This window comes from Spodoptera frugiperda, chromosome 12 (assembly GCF_023101765.2).
Source record: "Spodoptera frugiperda isolate SF20-4 chromosome 12, AGI-APGP_CSIRO_Sfru_2.0, whole genome shotgun sequence".
Classification (NCBI taxonomy): Eukaryota; Metazoa; Arthropoda; class Insecta; order Lepidoptera; family Noctuidae; genus Spodoptera; species Spodoptera frugiperda.
Genome location: NC_064223.1, coordinates 10127565 through 10149515, shown reverse-complemented (window position 1 = coordinate 10149515; position 21951 = coordinate 10127565). Strand labels below are relative to the sequence as shown.

General features: G+C 38.8%; 2 protein-coding genes across 8 annotated transcripts; one reads left to right on the top strand and one right to left on the bottom strand.

Annotated features, from left to right (window-relative positions):
• The first annotated feature begins 1787 nt into the window (after positions 1–1787).
• On the top strand, positions 1788–15164 carry LOC118262423 (uncharacterized protein CG7065). Of its 7 annotated transcripts, none has more exons than XM_035573758.2 (22): positions 1788–2015; positions 2997–3203; positions 5916–6077; positions 6183–6291; positions 6558–6666; positions 6929–7082; positions 7284–7450; positions 8006–8115; positions 8399–8435; positions 8645–8711; positions 9450–9550; positions 9937–10051; positions 10267–10444; positions 10659–10821; positions 11114–11296; positions 11531–11638; positions 11900–12076; positions 12169–12448; positions 12667–12870; positions 12977–13302; positions 13472–13772; positions 13862–15164. In XM_035573758.2, the coding sequence occupies exons 2-22, from the start codon at positions 3105–3107 to the stop codon at positions 14987–14989; spliced, it is 4278 nt and encodes a 1425-aa protein (XP_035429651.2). In that variant the 5' UTR covers positions 1788–2015; positions 2997–3104; the 3' UTR covers positions 14990–15164. The 7 variants fall into 7 exon arrangements, with proteins under 7 accessions (XP_035429651.2, XP_035429650.2, XP_035429649.2 ...); XM_035573757.2 differs by having other exon boundaries at positions 9925–10051; XM_035573756.2 differs by having other exon boundaries at positions 9432–9550.
• A 912-nt stretch (positions 15165–16076) lies between these two features.
• LOC118262491 (DNA polymerase alpha catalytic subunit) lies at positions 16077–21887 on the bottom strand. The gene is made up of 11 exons (XM_035573908.2): positions 21732–21887; positions 21440–21640; positions 21117–21298; positions 20699–20920; positions 20548–20601; positions 19841–20431; positions 19560–19751; positions 19194–19451; positions 18984–19113; positions 16464–18905; positions 16077–16385 (listed from the first exon to the last, which is right to left on the bottom strand). The coding sequence occupies exons 1-11, from the start codon at positions 21745–21747 to the stop codon at positions 16156–16158; spliced, it is 4518 nt and encodes a 1505-aa protein (XP_035429801.2). The 5' UTR covers positions 21748–21887; the 3' UTR covers positions 16077–16155.
• Positions 21888–21951: the final 64 nt, after the last annotated feature.

Sequence of the window (21951 nt, the reverse complement as noted above, 5' to 3'; positions counted from 1 at the left end):
TGCATTCAATTTGCATTTATCATTTTTGTTTTGCTATACGTAAGTCTAAGTACTTAGGTAGGTTTATACCATAACAGACGATCGTTGATGTCATTTATTGATACTTAGTTAATGCGGACTGAATTTAAAGAAATATGAAATTGTACCTATCTCTAAATATTTGACGGCGGTCGAATAGTTTGATATTATGGTTAACTGCGGATAGTTGACACCAGTGAGACTCATGTATCTAATACGTAAATATTGTATTAAATTTTGAACATTATACTTTTTTTTATCTAATTTAGGAAACAAAAGATTGTACAAAAAACCTGAGAGCTGGAAATGTTTAGCTATTCCGTTTATAAAAATATAAGTGATGTCAAATGGAATAAAAACTTGTTTCTTTTTTGTTCTACCGATTGCAATAGATTAATGCATTTATTAGATTTGCGTTTCTGGTTGCGACGAATAGGAATTTGAGTAGAAATTACCTACCAATATGGTAAGGAGTCTATAGTAGTAGGTACAATACGTAGGTACCTGCCGACTCAGAAGACAGGACCAAGTATTGTTAATTTACCTAATATCCAGTTATTTTGTGCGTTGATTTACCTACAAAATTCGCTATCTCCGACTATAAATAATATGACAGAGAGCCCGCTATTCAAAACTAAGGTCAAAATTACACTTTAAAGCTCCTAATAATAGAGAAGAATTATGATTAAAAAATATAGTAAATATTTAATGATACTGACCACTTTTTGTGCCAATTAACCGCTTTAGTATCCGGTTTTACAAGCCGCTGTTTCAACCGGTGAAATATTTTCGTAGAGAGCAGTTATAAACTACGGTCATGGATAATGATTCATAGTTTCTTGATTAGTATAATTAATTTTGTTCGTTTTTCTACAGCTTAACATAATTTAACGTCACATTTTTATTACTATAAAAATAGTCATTAAGAAGGTGTACCTTCTGGCAGCACAAACGACGTAACGTAAAACACCGCCTAATTACAGACTCCGCTCTAACAATGATCATTTTAATCCGAAAAATCTTCAAGCACTTTTGCAATACGGGCAGCGAATCTGCGATCTGTTGCACAGCAGCTGGTCACCCAAGTACTGCGCCAGCCGAACAGTTAAAGTAAGTATCTAATTCTTCTGACCAACTGCCACGGGCGCAGGTATTATTATACTACCAACGTTTATCTTTAATGGAGAATGAGCATGCGTGAGAATTTTAAGAAACGATTTGGCTAATCCTGGATGGATTTGGAATCCCACTCTGGTATGGAGAGGGGACTGCCACTTTATGTTTGCTTGTATGTGAAGCTCCAGTTTGGTGACAAGACGATGTTCTCAAAGAGTGAAGATGTGAAAGGCTGAACGTCTAGCTCAGTGGCGTACAATTTGGAATGGAGCCTATCCTATAATTGTAAATGTCTTTCAAATACTCTTTCACGTTGAAACTACTTACTAAACGGCAAAATAAGAATTGTATTTGTTTTGTACCCAATGTAGATTATTCAATTGTCTATCATCTTATAATATGGAAAAAATAATTAAAAACAGAATATTTTGCTTAGTGTATAAATTAGGTAAATTAAGTTTTAATTACTTTAAAAATGTTATTTAGTTTTTATAAAATAGAGTTTTGTCTATGGGACTGCCACTTGGTGGTATTATGCGACAAAATTTGATAGGTCAGCATTTATGTCAGCTTTCCATTCGAAATCAACAAGATTTCAATGTCTTCTTGGGTTGCTGCAAGACAAAATAGTGGTATTTCTAATTTGATAGGGTTGCTGGTTGCTTTTTACTTGCTTTTCGCCTGCTGACTTCAGCGTCAAGCTAGAAGTGTAATGTAATCAATATCTTAATTTTACGAGTGGATTGTTGGAAAAAGCATCAATTTTCGTTTTAAAAGGTTAGCTAGTAATATAATGACCTCCAGAATGTACCCGTTTTGTTTTGGATAGGTACAGAGTTTGTAATTAAACTGACGGAATTCTTCACGTACTGCTTGAAAAGGTTAGTATTAATGTACTTTTATTAATCTTTTGTTATATTATATTGAGAATAACGATTTTATGCGTTTAAGAAACAATGTTGTTCATTCGTTAAATGAAATTTTTAATGTAAACGTTATGGTCCATTTCTCGATTTTCGAGTCCTAGATTAAGCGATGAATTTAGCATGGTGTACATTTAACACAAAGCCAAATTGATTAATTTTGTAATATTCGATAAGAAGGACTTATTTACCATTTCATGGTTTGAACATCTTAGTTCAAACGTCGTTCTAGTAATAGTAGTCGTTCTAATTACAACAGAGTACTGATTTTGTAAGTTCAGTCCATGGACTAATAAATAGTCCTGATTCTATCTAACAGTGGTTACATACTTATAGCATTGACTTCATTGGTAAGTGCAACTTTATATCTTTCAGTTCGATTCCTAAATATAACAAAATTGATAGCATACTTATAATATTTCAAAAATATCCAAACATATAATTAATTGCATCAAATTAAAAGTCAGACTATAATAGTCATACTTACTAAGTTTTATTTTCATAATGACACAATAATTTTCCTATAATCATGTGCAGCTATAAATTTTATTCCAAAAATACAATATTTTTTGTTTGAAATGTTAATCCGGTGTTTATGATTATTTAGTACAACATCAATATTATGTTTGTTAGTTTTGATAGTCACAAGGTATAAGAAACTACTTACACATAGGGTTGCTTGTGACAGAACTAAATGAAGTGAATTTTCTACATGTTTGATTATATAAGTATTATGTATGGTATAACTGGAATGTGTGACATTGCCACAATCTCGCACACCATGTGCATACCATATAGCAGTGCTTAGAAACCACCCGTCACATGTAAGTATACCTTATATTGGATTGTTGTAAGTATCTGTTTATTTATAATCTACATTTTTACATAGAGTGCCCGAGTTTGTTTAGTTAGTTTGACATCAAATGGTTTGGGTTACAGTTGTGCGTGACTGAAGATAAAGAAGAAAGAAGATTTGTGTTTTGAAGAATTGTGACAAAAGTTTATGACTGTTTTCTGGTCATAAACTACCAAGTGTAGTGCTTCAAGATGGACCTTCCAGATTGCCCCCCGGGGGCAGAAGGGTATGAGGACACGGTCACTGAAGTACCTAGGAAACCAGAATTAGAAGACTCATCATGTACTAAGGTAAATATAATACTTCATTTATTATTTAAAATACAATACTGAAGTAATTAGTCTCAAATAAATCTTGATTATTATGTTAACTGTTTATTATCCTCAATTTTGACACAAGGAGCATAAGTTTTGCTTAAGTTGTTACAGCTTGATAATGGGTAACATTGCTCCTATCCTTTTGACTCCTAAATAGTTTGATAAAATACAGCAGAAGACTATTATGGCATAAACTTTCTTGGCAGACATCAACTGAATATACTCGTAAAACTAAAATTTATTAGAGGTACTGATTAGTGATTATATGTTTTTTTTTTGTTTGAAAAATCTGATAACTTTGGTAATTGATAGTGTTAAACATTACAACACTATAGTCTATAGTCTGTTTATGTGAGAGATGTAATAAAATCTATTCTCCATTATTTAGGGTTTCATATCAAAGGGTAAAAAGGGACCTCATTATTAAGACTACTGGCTCTCCATCAGTTTTTTGTCTATCACCAGCCTGTATCTCAAGAAATGTGATAGCTAGGCGGTTGATATTTTCACAAACTATTTCTGTTGTTGCTATAAAAAATACTATAAACAAAATAAAATTAAAGTTTAAGGGAGCTCTCAACAAGGAACGCGATTTTTGTTTATTTACCTTGTCAGTGGTACAGAATCTTTCGTGCGCGAGTCCGACTCGCACTTACACGGTTTATTTTTGTATTATAATTCTGATAAGACATTAATATTTATGTTTAACAGATTACTAACCACTACTATCATGTAACTGATTGACAAGGGAATTTGACTAGTTTTAATCCATACTAGGCCTCATATTCGTGAGCTGCGATGTGCGACCCGACGTTCATTTGAGTGAATATGAGCCCCTTGTGTGACTTAAAATAAGTCGAGTCCCCTCGTCAATCAGTTACATGAGTAATGAGTGAGTGTGTACATAATATTCTACAGTTTTTTTAAATGTAGGCAATTAAATAATAATACTTTTTTTGTTATTTTATTAGTGCTAGTATCTATTCCATTTACAAAATATAATTAGTAGCCAATGTGCCAATTTGCATTCAGATCTTTCCCACAACTATTACTGCTCTTTTCCAAAGACGGCTCTTTTCGAAGCAACTAACATTTTCGCAAAATTTCGCATTTATGATATTAAGAAAGATTGAGAGTATGAGTTGAAAAGGACAATGTTTCTTGTGTACTTGTGTGTGGTGGTGGTATCGGATACTCTAGGGACACCCACTGTGTCACAATATAAATTCAGTAAGTAAGTATGTATATGACAACAAGTGGGGATGGACAAAGATGTGAATATTTTACTCTAATTTGGTAGTACTACCCTAGGTCCTATCAGATATACCCTAGGTGTATCAAAAATCTTTTGCAATTATTAAACATTGAAATATTATTGGCTTGGGCAAACAAAAAAAGGTTTTTACGTTTTTACTACTGAAAATTAGACATTATCATCGCTATATTTTTATTTATTTTTAATTTTAGTTTTAAGTACAATATGCTATTCCATTCAGCACAACTGAACTGAAATGAAATCCTTATCACACATTTCTAGGCCATAAAAGTATAATTAAAAATTGAGAGGCGATAAATCTTTGAGTATTATTAGGTTGATTAAGTAATAGTATTTCTTTAGTGCAAAATAGCCATTGTAAGTGAAGTAACCCTGCAAAACATTACTGAACTTTCCAATTGGGATAATATTCAGAGTTTAACTCATATGAGAGTATTTATAAGATATTTGGTTATTGATAGTGCGCAAAATTATTTATGGTTGAACCTAAGCAATTCTATTTAATTCCTACAAAAGTTGGTAATGTCAGTTTTTTGTACATATAAGCATCCTTTAATAAACAACAATATTTCTTGAACATTTTACTGGATCTATGAACACATAATCATAATGAAAAGCTAGGATATTTTATTGCGAAGATTAAATTATATAAACCTGAATAACAATCAAAAATATAGGAAGGAAAAGAAAGCTATGGGGACAAGGGATCAGCAATATGGTTCTAAAACATAAAAAAACTTGACTACTATTTGAATAAAAACGTCTGAATTATTTACGAATGAAAGCACAACACAATGTTTATGTGTATCTTTTTGAAATGCTATACATTACAGTTTTAAAGGAGCAGAACACTCAATTTTAATTTTCACCTTAGTTGATCGCACTAAATGATTTCAAAATATTAATATCTCAGGATTGGTTGTAGTAATAGTTATTACATTATTTTCTTAAGACATGCTTTTTCCTGAAACCACTCGTTTACTATGATAAGTGTGTCAGGTGCCAAACATCTGATTATATTTCGAAACGGGGAGGCAAATCTATTAATATCGGTTTTATCACAATATACGTGCTGTGCAACTTTACGTTCTGTTAACATTTACTTATCACACAATAGCATTATTGTGTGGAAACATTACATTTTGTTACGGAGTGTAGCAGTGCTCAGGTAAGTATAAATAGTGCAACATAACTTAGTATATAAAACTTAATAAACGAATAAAAATAATATATTGAACTGTTTTATTTGTTATATTTATCCCACGTTTCGGCCGTACGTACCTGTAATAGGCACAATGTTTTTTTTTTTTTAACATCGGCGTGTCATCGTGGACATTTGGCCAATACTTGAACTAGCCTTGAATGATATGTTATATATGATTGTAATGGCTACGTTGTATGTTTTATAGGCGGAGTTGGAGTTCCAGGAGCATCTGAACAGTTTGAAGATCAACCTTGAAGATGGTAGCTCGCGGTGCATGGTGGAGCGGCGCGGTCGCGACATATCGGGCAAGTGGATCTACCTGTGCTACCCGTGCGCTGCCGTCTGTAGCGGGGAGACCATTCTACAGGTCAGATCCACATACCTTCTTCACATCACTCGTATACTTAGCGGGCATGCCTTACTTCGTCCTTTCTTCCTTTATTTTAATTTGTGCTTATATTTTAATGCTCAGACTCATCTATCGGGGAAGAAACACAAGACCAAGCTGACTATGCGAAAGGTTTGGCCCTTGAACATATTCGCGGACCACCCATTTAATCACAATACGGGAAAACCTGTCCGTAAGTATCCTAATATAATATCAAGTATTGTATTCTTCAAAAGTTTCAAATAACGTGCACCTATTGTCCACTTTACACACAATGAAGCACTTTAAATACAACTAGCGACCTATCCTGGCTTCAACTGAATGCTATTTTCTGATGTTCCCGGTGCATTGTATGTATTTGCTTTCAAGCAACCTGGTTCACAACAAATGAATTATCCATTTTGGTTAGATGTTGATGTTGTTGTTGTGTATTAAAGAATTTATTTTATTTCGTGGCAGCATCGGAGAAAGCATTGCAGAAGGCGGCGGAGGAGTCGGAGATCCAGAACAAGTATAACAAGTACAGGAACATAACTTGCCACATACAGGATTCTCTCGACGCCGTTAAGTGAGTTCAAAGTGATAATATCCCTTATTCTATAATACATACTAGTATTGAATGAGCACACGTATTACCTGATGGTAAGCATTCATCGTCGCTCATGGTTTTCCCACTAGAGGAGTTATAAAAGATCTTCTGCATCCGTGTCCCATGTTATGAATCTATTGCCATGTCATAGGATTTCAGACTCTGTTTTGTAAATCTAATAATCCTCAATTTGCTGATGTATCCTATTTCATTTGTCCATTATATTTGACTAATTACATAGGGCTCCACTGCTGGGCGTGGAGTACCTGATCGAGCACCCGCCGGAGCAGGCGCACTACGAGCCCTCGTACATCTGTACGCTGTGCTCCAAGTACGGACATCCACGGACCATCATCAACCACATGACCTGCTTCTGGCATCGCCACAATTACCTCGTAAGTATACCTTAATCTTATTAACATATATTAAAGTTATTCAATTAATTTATTTTAAAGAACAGGACATAGACAGGCGGCAGATCAAGCAACACCAGTACAATATTCATCTATCAATAAAATTCCGACTGAATTACAAAACAATAAAGTAAAGAATCTATTGCAAAAATAACAACAAAATGAAATTGATAATGATTGTAGGTGCGTCACTACACGCAAGCGAGTTCCCTGCTGGCTCCGTACCGCATCCAGCCTCGCTACCGCGTGGGCGTCGGCATCATCATGAACCGGCTCGCGCAGCGCATCGAGGACAAGTACGGCAGGATGAGGCCCGTCAACATCGAGAAGGAAGAATATGAAAAGAACAAGTGAGTTCTCATCCTTATGGCGATCCTGTATATTGTGTCAAGGCAGATTGGCGATAACAGTATTATTTAATTGTAATTTAAGTTTCCTTCACCAATTATATTAGTGACCAATAAAAGTCACACCAATACTTATACCTGGGTTTTTTAAATTATATTTTATTTGTTCTTCATGGACTCTTGGTCCATGCCCTTGTCATACATTGTTTTATATACAACTAGCTACTTCCGCGCGGTTTCACCCGCTCTGCCTGGCTCCTATTGGTCATAGCGTGATGTTTTATAGCCTATAGCCTTCCTCGATAAATGCACTACCCAACACAAAAAGAATTATTCAAATCGGACAAGTAGTTCCGGAGATTAGCGCGTTCAAACAAACAAACAAACAAACTCTTCAGCTTTATAATATTAAGTATAGATGTAAACCTTCAATCCGAAAGAATGAGGTTCTTTTATCCAATGCTTCTTAACTTATTAGAACAATGATGAACACTTTTTATCAATGTAGATGTATTTAGAAACCTGGATGATGTGTATCACACAAATAATTTGTCACAGGGAACAGATCCACCAGTGGGTGTTCCAAGGCCATCATTTCTCTGAGAAGGACGGGCCGGCCTTCACAGAAGTAGTTGACATCGGACTGCTAGACACTCTGCACAAATCCGGTAAGGCTAATATTTAATAATTTACCGCAAATGTTTAATATTTATATAATTTTTTACAGAGAAACTTCTGTCCCTCCTAGTATCAGGGTGGTTCCTGGTGTCAAAAATAATTTATTTTTAACTTTGAATGATCTTAATCTATACCAAATTCATAGAAATAGGTATTATTTTTGTATTTCAAAATAAGATGTTTAAAGTTATATTTAAAATGAGGCGTAACTTAATTTTATAAAGAAATTATAAAATCAATGACGATATCTAACGATTTTCATCATTGTTTCAGGCGATGGCGACAAGAAAGGCAATTCAAAGCAATTCAAGTAAGTGTCCTATGCAATAAAAATAGCTAGGTTTATAAAGTAGGTGTAATATTTAATATATACCTGTAGTTCTGTACCTGTTGATAGTATGTCATCAAATCCTAATAAACAATAACAGTTGTGAATGATTATGTAATTGGTTTATCTAATTGCGCTGGAGCGTTTTCATTAGTAACACATTCTTATTCCATTTTTTTTTATTCTTTCAGAAATTCGAAAGAGCCATCTCCGCCCATAGTAGCGGCGCCGTCAAAGCCGTTATTCAACAATTTCTCGGTAAGTGATACTCCAATGTACAAATTCATCATGAGTAATGATTTTTCTAACAATGACATCAACAATCAGAGGGCTTAGTTTGGTTTATGTTTAACGAAATCAAGAGTGTGTTTGGCTCTCTGATTGGTTGGTTCATTTAAGCCTGCCAATCAGAGTGCCGAACACGCTCTCGTTAAACGTAAAGCAAACTCGTGCTAAGGGTACAGGGCCTATTTCGCAATGGCTAATTAAATTCTATTAGTTTAACTGACACACACTCTCGGTTTTGATACATTTTCCGTGAAAAATACGTTTAATTATCCAAGACTAAAATAAACTTAATCTACCATTGTGAAACAAGCCCTAAGTCTTCCTAGCTTACTTCTTGCCCCTACAATTGTCTCTATAATTTTACACAATGAATATATATGAAGCTTCCAAAATTCAAATCTAAAGCACAATGAAGTCTACTTCAAACGTTACGCTTTCAATTTATTTCCTTTTAAGTTTTTCATAAGTTACACACCACTACCTTTTACGCTTTTATCTAACAAACCGCGTACATCTTATCATTGCTTACTAGACGAGATCATACCAAATATAACAAAATACATCTATTTAGTAGTACCTAATAATTATAAAGTAATTAACATAAAAAGAAACATGCATCTATACCAATGAAAAAAGCATGGTGATGCATATAATGTGAGAGGTAGCATTGTGTACGAATGTTGACTGTAGCGGCCGGCGGGTCGGCAGGAGCGGCGCGCCGGCTCCGTGGAGTCGCTGTCCGACATCAGCGACGAGGCAGACTTCGAAGCGCGCCGACATGCCGCCAAACTTACCAGCCGCTCGTCCAAGTAAGTCTATGGAACCCGGTACCTCATTCTATTAATATATCATGTTAATCTGTGTCATATTTGGTATAAATAAATAATTACCACCAGGCGAAGCAGTGGCCAAATGTATTAGAAACGGGTCGGCCGTTTCTAATACAAAAAAATATAAAAAATAGCGTCCATTCTGACTAACCCAGACAGTCATGCTGCGTGCAGGCATCTGTCTCAAAATAAATAAATGAATGAGTACATACTTGGGAGTGCGGGGAACAAGCTTATATATAATTAGCTTATATCTTAAAGAAGCTTAAACTGTATTCTGGTATATATAGTATTTAAATTAGTACTAATAAGAACGGAATGATATTGCTACTACTAACCAGTGTTAATTAAAGCAATGGTAACAGGGAGAGCCACGGCAGTCTCAGCAAGTCCCGCTACGAGCCCTACCCGGACAGGCGCAACGTCTCGCCGGGACGTAGGACTGCCACGCGGCCACAAGACACGTTGCCAGCGGAGAAGGTAACCAATTTACTTTATTATTGTGTTATTACACTGCCTCGTTGGTTAAAGTGGTCACGAGCACGAGTACCAAGACTTTAGATCTCGTCCTCACATCCATAACTTCCATAAGGCCGCAATTTATGCATTTGGGAGTCTGTAATAGTCTAGATTATGGCATTTTTTTCATTCAGTTAATTCATTCTGCATGTCTCTAACTAACATTATGTACACAGAAACCACGTCCTCCGAACTACGAGTACAAGGTGAAACTAGCTGAAGAAAAGCGGTTAACGGTGGAGGATTCAGCCAATAAGACGTTAGCCTACCATGAGAAGAACCCGGAGAAACACCCGCTCTACCCTGAGGAGTGGAAGAAGTTCTGGAACAGGCGCTACAAGGAGATACAGGCTGGTATGTTACGCAACTTACTCAAAATACATAATCTTCCCAATACCCAAATCTCGAAAATACCTGTCCTCAAAAAGGCCGACAACACTTGAATCTTTTTTAGTGTTGCTATAGCTTCCATGGGTGGCTTTGATTCCCTGATTGCTTGCTATCAGATCAGCTGAATCGACGACTAGTATAACTCTGCAATTAATCCTAAATGTATACATAATTGCAGAGGGCAAGGACCCATCGAAGCATGACTTCAAGCCGGAGTGGATAGTGTTCTGGACGGCGCGCATGAAGGAGCTGCACGAGGAGGAACTGCGCGTGCAAGTCAACGAGATCTACCGCCGCATGTGTCTGTCGCCGCCAGACATGAACAAGAGATCCCCCGACAGGTACACAACAAAAAAAATGATACTTTATCAGATTTTTCTATAGTACCGTAAAACGGGGTGAATAGGTATGAAATTCTTCATAGTATCTATTCAGTCTTCTGTCCCTATTTACCCCATTTTTCTGTAGTGCGCGGAACTAGTTAGCCGCTACTTTGGTGGCGTCATGAGTGAGAAATGTGTTAAACCCTTTTGGAATATTGAAATTTCCTTTACATTTATAAGTATCGGAAGTCCAATCCATAACACTGTATAACATAAATCAGAAACTAAACTATAATTAAAATAATAAAAGGTCACACAAGAAGTCTCTGTCACCGCGCCGCAAGTCCGCCGAGCCTCGGCGTCACTCCCCGGAGCCACGGCGGCGCTCGTCGGAGCGACACCGGCCCGACCGACACGACCGACACGACTACGACCGCCGCGGCCGCGAGCCTCTGCCGCGCAGGCGTACTCCCGAACATCGCCGGACGCGACGGTCAGTTACTTTCTTATATAATCTCGCAATATTTCAGTTAAATATCCATCAAAATATCCGTTGTGATCCTGCACAACTTTTTCTTCTTTTACATTTTCACATTTAATCGTCTTTTCTCTCAAAGTTACGACTTTATTGTCAGTTTTAGTAACATGATTAATTTTTTAGAAAGTAATTCCTGATACGATTTCATTAGATATAATTGATTGTTATCAAGTAATGTTGTTGCACCAGGTCCCCACTACCCGTGCGCCGGTCGCCGGGCCGGCGTCGGTCACCGGAACGGCGCCGCTCTCCACTGCCGTATCACAAACGCACGCGGTCTAGAAGCCCTCTACCAAGGTAACATTCGCATTATGTATTGTATACTGCATTCTTATATTGTGTTTTATGGAATATTGACAATTAACAATGTTATTCAGGCAAATGCTTCTAAAGTTACAAAAATTATTTCAATGAGTTTACAAATACTTATACACTATTTGCATCGGTAGAACATGGAAATTTTTGAAAAAAATTAAGAAAGTGATTAACCTGGTATTTTCTGTTACTGTATGAGAGTTGTGCAAGTATGTTATATGAATAACATTGTCCGCGGACCAGACGCAGCCCGGGTCGCGGCGCGGGCCGCAGCCGCAGCAGCCGCAGCCCGCTGTCGCAGCGCGAGGCGCAGCGCAACCGCAGCCCCGACACACGACACTCGCACGCGCCGCACTCCTCGCACGCCGCGCCGCCGCCCTCCATGCAGACTGTACTCATCTCCGACGACGATCTCAAACCGTAAGTACACAGAATTACACACACATAGAATACATCGACTAATATTGTGCACTTGTTGTCGTTATCATCGATTAACAACATCAATTTTCCAGGGACGATATCTCGCCATGGAACTCTGACAACGACATCGAGTCCGTGTCGTCGGTGACGGAGCTGCGGCTGGCGCGGTCCCGAGCCGGCAGCTCGTCCCGCGGCTCCCGGCCCCCGCCGCGGCGCCGCCTGTCCAGCTCGGCCAGTCGGTCTGCGCCCCCCGCCGCTGACGGAGACAATGTCGTCGCCACACTACGCCAACTTGTCGCGCTCGAAGACTATCTCGGCAGCCTGGGACCTCGTATCGTGGATCTACTAGCTGAGGCCCTCAAGATGGAAAAGGTATTATTTTATAGAATGATTTCTTGTTTCTTATATGCACCCCAGGTAGGACACGACAAGCAAAACAAATCAATATTTATGATATATTAATTTTAATCTATCAGAAAATTGTGATTTACAATGCGTTTCACTCTGTGAAATTCGGGACAGCCGGTAGACTTCAATCGACTATTCCATGACCTGAACAAAACTAATTGGTTCCTTTTTTTGGTACGCAGGATAAAGCTAACTCTTCGGAGTCGTTGTTGGACAGCGAAAAGGCAGTGGTGTTGATAGAGACAGCCAAGGAGAAGCTGAAGGGCGCCGTGCAGGCCGGGCTGGTGGCCCCGGCCGCCGCCGCCGCGCTGCGCGCCGCCATCGTGCGCGCCGCCGCCACGCTGCACGAGGCCGACAAACGGGCCAAGCGGAAGCAGGACGCACTGGTACAATTACATCATTTCTGTCTTTCGAAACACCAAAAGATTTCAAGATAATCAAACGTAGTAAAAATTGCCAGGCATTTACACTTATAATAAAATATATTTCCAGAAACCTGTTGAACCGAGTAAACCTGCAGCGGTCCCAGTAGCAGGCGTGGGTGAAGTAGACCGTGCTCAGATCGCACAACAAATGGCTGAAGCTTTGATAGCTCAGGGCAAAACAGACGTGTCTTCCGAAGACCTCGCCGCACTCGTGGACGCCGTCGTCGGTATGGCGGAGGCGAAGAAACGAGCTGCAGAGGAGGCCAAGAAAGCAAACACACTATCTACCATGCAACCAACACATCAGCCAGTCAAGACATTGCTTCCAAAACCTAGCGGGACTGCATCAGCATTGCAATTACTGCAATCCGCTTACGATGACAACGAAAAGATGTGAGTTGACTACCATTGCTGTATTTTATCTTTATCTTTAAAAATAAGTTTGCCAAAAATGTTACATAGCTATTTATACTTCTACCTACTAATAGTAAAAGACACGTCACACATCTTATGTAATAAAATTACCAACAGTACACATATAAAATTTATATTTTTGTCAAAGTAGGTTGGACCAAAACATTGCGTCACATGCAGCTGACGCTATGGATGGCCTGTCGGACTCCGACCTTGAAACCTTACTGAAGAACTTCAACGAGTTGTCGGCTGAGGAGCAGCACAGCCTGATAGCGTATCTCAAGAAGATGGAGACGAAAGAGCCACAACGCGTGGAGCGCCTGCGTCAGTACGTGAGTGATGCGGCGGCCGCCGCGCCCAAGAACGCGGCGCCAGAGCCGCCCGCACAACCAGAGCCACCGCCGGTGCTCGTCGAGAGTGACGACGACGACGACTATACTGTCGAGGAGGTAAGACTGCTAATTTTTGCCTAATTTCATCCCATATGAACTACATAATCATTAACATCATTCATAAATGAACTATGCTTTATCTGCAGGTATTCCAATCGGCTACTCAAAAAGTGAAAGAAGATCAAATACGACAAGAAATGGAGATTGTGAAGAAATCATTAGAAGAAACAAAACCAGAGTCTCCAGCTGTAGAGGAACCGGTGAAACTTGAGACTACTCTCGCGGATCTTACCAAGAGCTTATCCTCGGCGTCTGACTTATTCGCGTTGGTACAAGCGAGCTTGAAATCAACCCCAGCCGCCACACCAGCGCCACTGTCGCGCTCTCCGAACGTAGTAGTCAGTAACACACAGCCGAGGTCATTTGGAGACCTGCCGGAATCTACACCTGCTGTCCATGACTCACCAAAGCCACTAATGGAAACTGCGCCACTTAATACACCAGTGACTTCATTTAACTCTCCACAAGATCAAGGACCGCCAACGGGGCTTCCGTTCTCGAGCCAACAACAAGGGAACCTGTCCCGTCCTCCCTTGCTACACCAGGGACCCCCGCAGCTGCAGCAGCAACATCGCCCTCAGCAGCAGTTCCACCAGCCTTCTCAGCAGAACTATCAATCACCTCCGCAGCAAAATTACCAATCACCATCACAGCAAAACTACCAATCACCTCAACAAAACCAACCACATTATAATCAACAGAAATACCAAGGTCCTCAACACAATCAGGGACCCCTTAACCCACAACACAATCTGCCACCTGTTAGTCAGCAACACAGTGATCTAAACCCCAACCAGCAACATAATCAGTTAGCTCCCAACCAACAACACAGTCAACAGTTTCAGCAACACGGTCAGCCGCAGCAATACAGGCCGCAACAGTATCAACAGCAACACAATTTTAATGACAACAGGAACAAGTCGACTGAACATTACAATCCCCGACAATGGAATCCTCGAACTAATAACCCGATGGATAACAGAAATTCGGGTACCAGGGGACCTGCGCCTGATAACGTCGGAGCTAATGCGCCTTACAACCAGGGACATAGAAATAATTTTATGAATGGCAGGGGCCAAGATAATTACAATACGCGGCAACAGAATCCTGCAATGAATCAACAGTTTGGAATGTACGATAATCAACATAATTTCAGAGGTCGTGGCCGTGGTTTCTCAGGACCAATGAGAGGTCGTGGAAGAGGATACTATTAAAATATATACTTATTTATATTCCTGGACGAATAATGTTTTACTACGATTACCATTGCAATTGCCTAGATAGGTGAGCACTAAGTATTTGTGATTATTAATTATATGAAATAAGAACTGCAATGAACTATTGTTCCATAATATTTTAGTTTTATCTTAATAAACGCAGGCATTTTAACTTTGTAGTTTTCTTTATCTACCAAGCAATGTATGTTCCGATGCAGATTAAACACTAATTACCTCATGGTACGTTGGTAGTATGAGCGCGAAGCAAACACTGACATACTATTCTTTACTGGAACCATTTCACCGCACTTTCAGGCCCCGATTTGAGAACCTTTGGATAAGACAAGAACGCAGAAATATTCGCCATCTAGTTAGCTATAATCACAATATCTAAAATCCAAGATTTCAAGTCAGTAGGTCATTTAGAAAGCAAAGTTTCGCATGTATGACGCATTTAGTGGAAACTATAAAAACTAGGATAATCAAAGATCTGGAATACGTGGTGGTAGCCTTGATTAAAAAACAAGAGCCCAACCAAACTATTAGAGGTATTGACATACCGCCTTTACAAAAAATACCTATTCAACTTAGGGGGCCGCTTCATTTGATGTCAAAAATAGGCCTGAAGTCTCTCATGAAAAACCCTCAACTTGTCTCAGTGTTGAAGCCCACGTTTCTACAAAAAGTAGTGAAATTCTACCAATTCTGTAAAAAACTAGACACGATATCGAGCTGTTTGTTTATTTCTGTAAAGTAATTTTAGATAAAGTTGTGCCAAGTCAAACATTCCTACTGCGATTTCTTTATTGAGTTGTACCTTTTTTTTAGGGGGAAAAACATCCAATGACTTCTCTTGGGCGAGGCGAGAGGAGTGTCAGACTTTGACTGCTTTTCGAATCGGAGCCCCGGTAAACCCGCTAGGTAATCCGCACCTCCAGAGAGTTGTACGACCTAACGTATAAAAAATGTTGAACGTTTTTGGTGGCATACCTAATCATTACAGCATATGCCATTGTACGTAGCTATTTTCGGATAGAAATAATATTGTAAAGTGGGTATTTCATAAAGAAAAGCAGCAAGCAAGTTTGGTATATGCATATTTTATTAGAATATATACAGTTTAATTACTTAACATGATGATTGTAAATATTAAAACTAAAATGTTAATAGGTGCCCATCTCTAAAAGTGCATCTATTTGTTCAGTCTCAGGTAAAATGTCGATTTCAATCGGCTCCGACTTCACCTTGCTACCCGCTTTAGGATCTAATGTGAAGAACCTGAAGAGTTTCGATAGATTAATTATAGAGTACGCAGATTGTGCCAGCCAATCTTCCACAACCATTTCTTTCAGCTGTTGCAAAGCATTTGTGACTTGTGGTGTTATTCGAAGTTCTGAAACAAGAAAAAATAATTATTATAATACACTCTTATGTAACTAAAGGTACAGATTGTATAAACAAATGTACTTACTTGAATTGTTATTCTTGCTCATATCAAACAAATATAAAAAGAAATTAATTTGCAAGTACAGGTCCTTCTCAGTGTACTCTCTGAACATGACGCCTTTCTCGCACGATCTGCACAGTGGGTACCCACCGGCGAACGTTTGTGGCAGTCGTACAGTGCGGTGTCCACACGCGGGGTCCTCGCACGACAACCAGCCCGCGTAGTACTGAGCGTGGTACTGTCGAATTTGGAGACTCAACTGGTTCTGTATACTGGCTAGGTAATCTACTGGTCTGAGAGTACACTTATCATTTTGACATTTATCTAAAAATGTTATACTTTCTTTATCTAGTTTCACAACTGCTTCTCTTATTCTATTCTCAGTTTTACAACTTTCATTGACACAAACAAATACGAAATCTTTGCATTGTCTGTATTTCTCGTGTTCGTTTTCTACTTCATAGGTTTCTGTGTTTGTATTATCTCTTCTGATTATCTGTCTGTATCCAGAGGGGTCGAGGCCAAGACAGTCGGCCACTCGGGCCGGGTCCATGCCCTCAATGGGTTCGCATATTCTGGATATGACAGGATGTAACTGATGCGCTAGATAATAATTAAAATCAACCTTAAGGTGTTCTAAATTCTTTAATTCTTCAATGTGGTAAGCTCTCTGTGTCGCCGAGTTAGCGGTCCCGTCTTCACATATAATGTAAGGCACAACATCACCCTTCTTAAACCTCCTGCTGTTCTTACTATTTAGTCTTAGAGCTACTTGTACGTGAGGCTGCGTATTTTTGTCGGCGTACTCATTAGGATTCTTTGTTAGTTGTTTTGTTATGGTTAACATTGAGAGAGGCATTTTCCCGCTAACCAAGTCGTCTTTAAGTTTATTAAGATGAGTTTGAATGCTCTCAAGCCTCTCATCTGCAGACTGTTCTGATAAAATCTGGCTTAATATGAATTTTCCGGCTTCTGCTGCAAGTTGTGACCAATCACGACGAACTATATCCAAACCTTTATGTTCATGTGTAAACACAAACTCGCCGTTCTTATTCTTGGTGACCAGCACAGCTGCATATTTCTTTTTCTTTAATAGAAGTAGATACCTAAACACACCATCAATATCAAGTTCGATTTGTCGATACTTTTTGTTAATCTCTTTCTTTAAATCTACACCAATCTTGAAAACATTATCGTAATCCAGACAATTAGTGTTTATCATCAAACTGTCGGTATCACCGTAAACTACGTCGTAATTAGACTTTTGAACTATTTCTTTTGTATCCATGAGGATTTCTCTACCCTTCATGGTGACTAAAGCTGCAAGAGGTTTAGCATAAAATCTGGAGTGCGTGAAACCGAGACAACCATACATGGAGTTAGCAGTGAGCTTTAAAGCCATTTGTCTGATATTGTACTGCATGTACTGGTCTTGTGATAAATCTGGTGTCTTCATTAGTTTCTTTACTTCTCGTCTACTCTCTACAAGCTTGCGAATCTGTGTCGGCAAAACACCGAGGTCTGTATTAGATTTCGGCAAAATGAGGTTAGCGACATCGTCGTCAGAGGAGGAGGCTGTCTTCCTTTTAATGGTGGTGAAACAAATGTTGTACTCTTGAATAATACTCGGGTACAACGAGTTGAAGTCCATGAGCAGAATAAGTTTATCATAGAAACCTTTCTTCGGATCTAATACAAGTCCTCCCGAATATGCGGCTTTTTTCTTAGCTTGCTTTTTAGATGCATTATTGGTGCCATCTTCCTGGTCGTCATCATCGTCAGCTGCAGCTTTCTTTCCGTATACCTTGTCAGGTACGATGTAATTCTTCTCAGTGAAAGCATGAAGCAGTAGGAACTCGTTTCTTTCGGATCTACCGCCAAGCAAAGTTCTCGACATGATGTTACCGGCAATTTGTGTGATTTGCAAGGCTAACGGTATGACATTCAATTCACACATCATTTTCAGTATGTAAGATGCATCTTGCATGCTTAGGGATACGAGTTGGAACAGATCGTTGCTGTTCTCATAATACCGAGGTAGATCTTCGAGTGCTACTTCGACGCGTTCCCCTTCTTTCATTTTCAGTACGTTCACACATAAAGTATCTAGATCGAAGCTTCTGGCTCGAATTAACTCCATAGCAGATATTTTGATGTCGCACACTAAGCGACCAAGGAACGCGTCCTTTGCGGCGTATTTCTTTTGTGGAGCGACAGACCTCTTGAGACGTCCCAATCGAGACCAGTTGGGTATATGTAAGTCGAGGATGTTGCCTATCAGTAGATCTTGTTGGAACCCTTGCAAGTCATGCCCTACAACCAGGTCTGGGTCCAATTTCCAGAATTGTACCATGAAATAGTTCAGCAGTTCTCGCTCTGTGTCGCATTTCGTTAATTTTGTTGCTTTATACTGAGGTAGCGCCTGTTTTAGATCAATAGGCCAGATTTCATTGCATTTTGTCATCACTGAAAACAAAAATACAGAAATTAGACATAAAAACATAAAATTATTAATCTCAGTAGGATTAAACACAAACTACTTACCACAGAAATGTTGTTGAAATGGTGGATTTGGTGGAGGTTTGTGTAAATGAAAGTTAGTGTGTGACAAACAGCTCAACATTAGGATCTTTGTCTTTCTTGTTTTGGGGTCCATTGCCGTTCTCATGTTTATCTGAAAATGTTCATGGAAATGTCATAAGACTAATGATATGTTTAGCATTACAACAATATAATTGCGTAGGGTCAACTTACAGTAGCAACAACAATAGGTGGAGGTTCTAAGTCTGCATCATTCCTGATCACTGTGATATGTTCCATTTTTTCACAGGCAGCTTCCAGCTTGCACCAGGAGACTTTAGCTGTAACCTGCTCTGGCATTTTCACCTCCAGCCAACATGGACCCTTTATCTTACGCTCCAGTAAAAAGGTTTCCAGAGAAGACGTGTTGGCGCCGAAGATATGAGAGAATGTTAGGTACTTCTTATCTTTAGGAGGCGGCGGGAATGAAGCCTGTCATAAGAGAAATACAGTAACGTAAGTATTACATTTATTGTTTAAAAAGGTGATATTTGTATTGAAATGTAAGAAGTAATTAGTATTTATATGTATGTTACTTACAGAATATCTAACTTCAAGATAGTCAGATTGTGCAGGTATATCTGGTAAATTGAAGCAGTAGCTCTTAGTGACCTTCCGTGACTTGAACTCCTTGAGGCCCAGCTCACTGGCCACTGCACTGTTGAACTCAGCATACATGTCCATCATAGTCACTTCCTGATCAGTAGGCTCTAGTGTTACTGGATCCAGTTTCTACAAACAATTAAATACACAATCATAAAATAAACATTACTTAACTTCATGCACATAAATATTAGCAGTTTTATGTTACAGATACTCACATATTCTCTAGGTAACAGGAACATTTGTCTATTAACATTCTTAACTACAAGACAACAGGAAACACAGCCTGCTTTTTTGTTGGACGGATTGGCATACACTTTACCAAACAGATACACAACTCCTGGCTTCACAAACCTGTCCTCCCAAGCATCAAGCCAGTAGAACTTCAGGACTTTCTCTCCACTCTCATTTGTCTGTAGGGGCAGCAGCCCATCTACCTGCACTGTGGCCGCCACTTGGTTCTCACCCATTTGATCAGTCCAGGTACTGGTCAATGGCTTCAGCTCCTTAGGAGACTCCTTTTTAGTTGGAAATATTTCAAAATCTTCATTTAAAAACTCCTCAGCAACATCTGTTATAGTTTCTGCTGTGCTGGGCAGGATTTCTTTCTTTATTTCTACTTCAGCAGGTTTTGGAGTGGTGTCATTGCTAAAGTCATCATCAAAGTCCAGGTCCTGTGTGTGGAACTCCTCTATATTCTGTGTGGCTGAGTCTTCTATTTCTTCCTTGATCTCTCTGTCTATTTTCCACTCTGGTTTCTTTGGCACTGGCTTGTCTGTTACAGGTTTTGATGTCTCCCCATTTTGTGGCTATTATTGGGAAAAATAAGGGTTTTAGTTGTATGTTGCTATACTCTAGATTCTCAGATATACCAAAACAAATTAATTTTAATTTACATGTACAGATTGTAGATGTCTGAACTTACAGTGACAGTGACTTTCTTTTCAGCTGGTTTGTCAGGTGAAACCAGGTTTTCTTTCTGTGAAATAAAAAGCAGAATTCAATTGAAAAATAAATATTTTTGTGAATATTGTAGGCACCACAGGAGATGTTTTGTAGAGATATTGTTCACTTACATTTTCCACCTTCACAGCTGGCTGTTCCTTACTAAGAAGTGTGGTGGTAGGCTTCTTGGCTGCTGAAGATAGGCTTTTGAAGTAGTTCTGTGCATCCCTCTTACTGGACTCAACTATATTGGTCTTGGTGACTACTGGTTTTGGTTTCACTGCAGCTGATGCATTCCCGTCCAAGTCCGACATGATATCTGACAGAATATTGTCTTCTGATATTTTTACATCCTGCAATTATATTCCACAATCATAATATCATATTACTGAAGTTACTAAGTAGCTAGTACAAGTCTTGTAAGATATGATGTGATAATTAGGCTAGCTCCAGAAACCAAATTATTGATAAATCTAGTTTTTAGTATATCATTACAATATTTACAATTTGGAATCAAGAATGGACAGAAAATATTTATCAAATATGTACCTCTTTCTTCTTAGTTGGCATGGAACCTAAAAGATTCCTAATATTGCCCTTGGAAGTGGGTGGTGCTACTCTAGCCTTCCTCTTCTGCCCCCGCCCTGACTCCTTGTTGCTAGACGCCACATAAGTATCTTCAATTTCATCGTCATCGAATATTTCCCGGCCATCTTCCACGTAACCAGTACCTGGGAGAAACAAGTTGATAACTAATAAGTACATTTCATACTTGAACATAATCTTATCCAGCCTGATAAGTAAATGAACAATTTGCGAAGTGTGAATATTATCTAACAACTGTAATAACGAGGTGTAGGTCATGTAAATACCATCGTCTTCTATCCAGTCGTCCTCCTGTCGTTGCATGACCCTTTCGGAGTATTCCCTCTCGTCCACCGTGTCGTAAACATTTTCCATTTCATCCACATCATATTTGTTCTTCACACCCTTGCCTTTCAGTTGTTTCAGTTTCTCAAAAGCCGACAAACGGCCGTGCCTGTCGACTTTCTGCCTCTTGGCTCTTTGACCAGCTGAAAACAAAGGTTATTTTGATCTCATTGAATAACACATTTCACTTATAATCTCACAACTTAATCAAGATTTCACTACTGCTGTATTTACCTAAAGAGTCAGCCATAATTTGTTTATAATTTTACACGCACATTCACAAAATTACAATATCTATTTTACAATAAAAAGTCAGCGAAACTCCACAGAACATTTGTTTTATTGACGTTTGATTTGGCGGGAACCGAAATATGATAAAAAACAATGTGAATATAGTTGAGAAACCTCGGAGCTTGGGCTAAATTAACTCAGATTTGTCTATGGAAATTGAGCT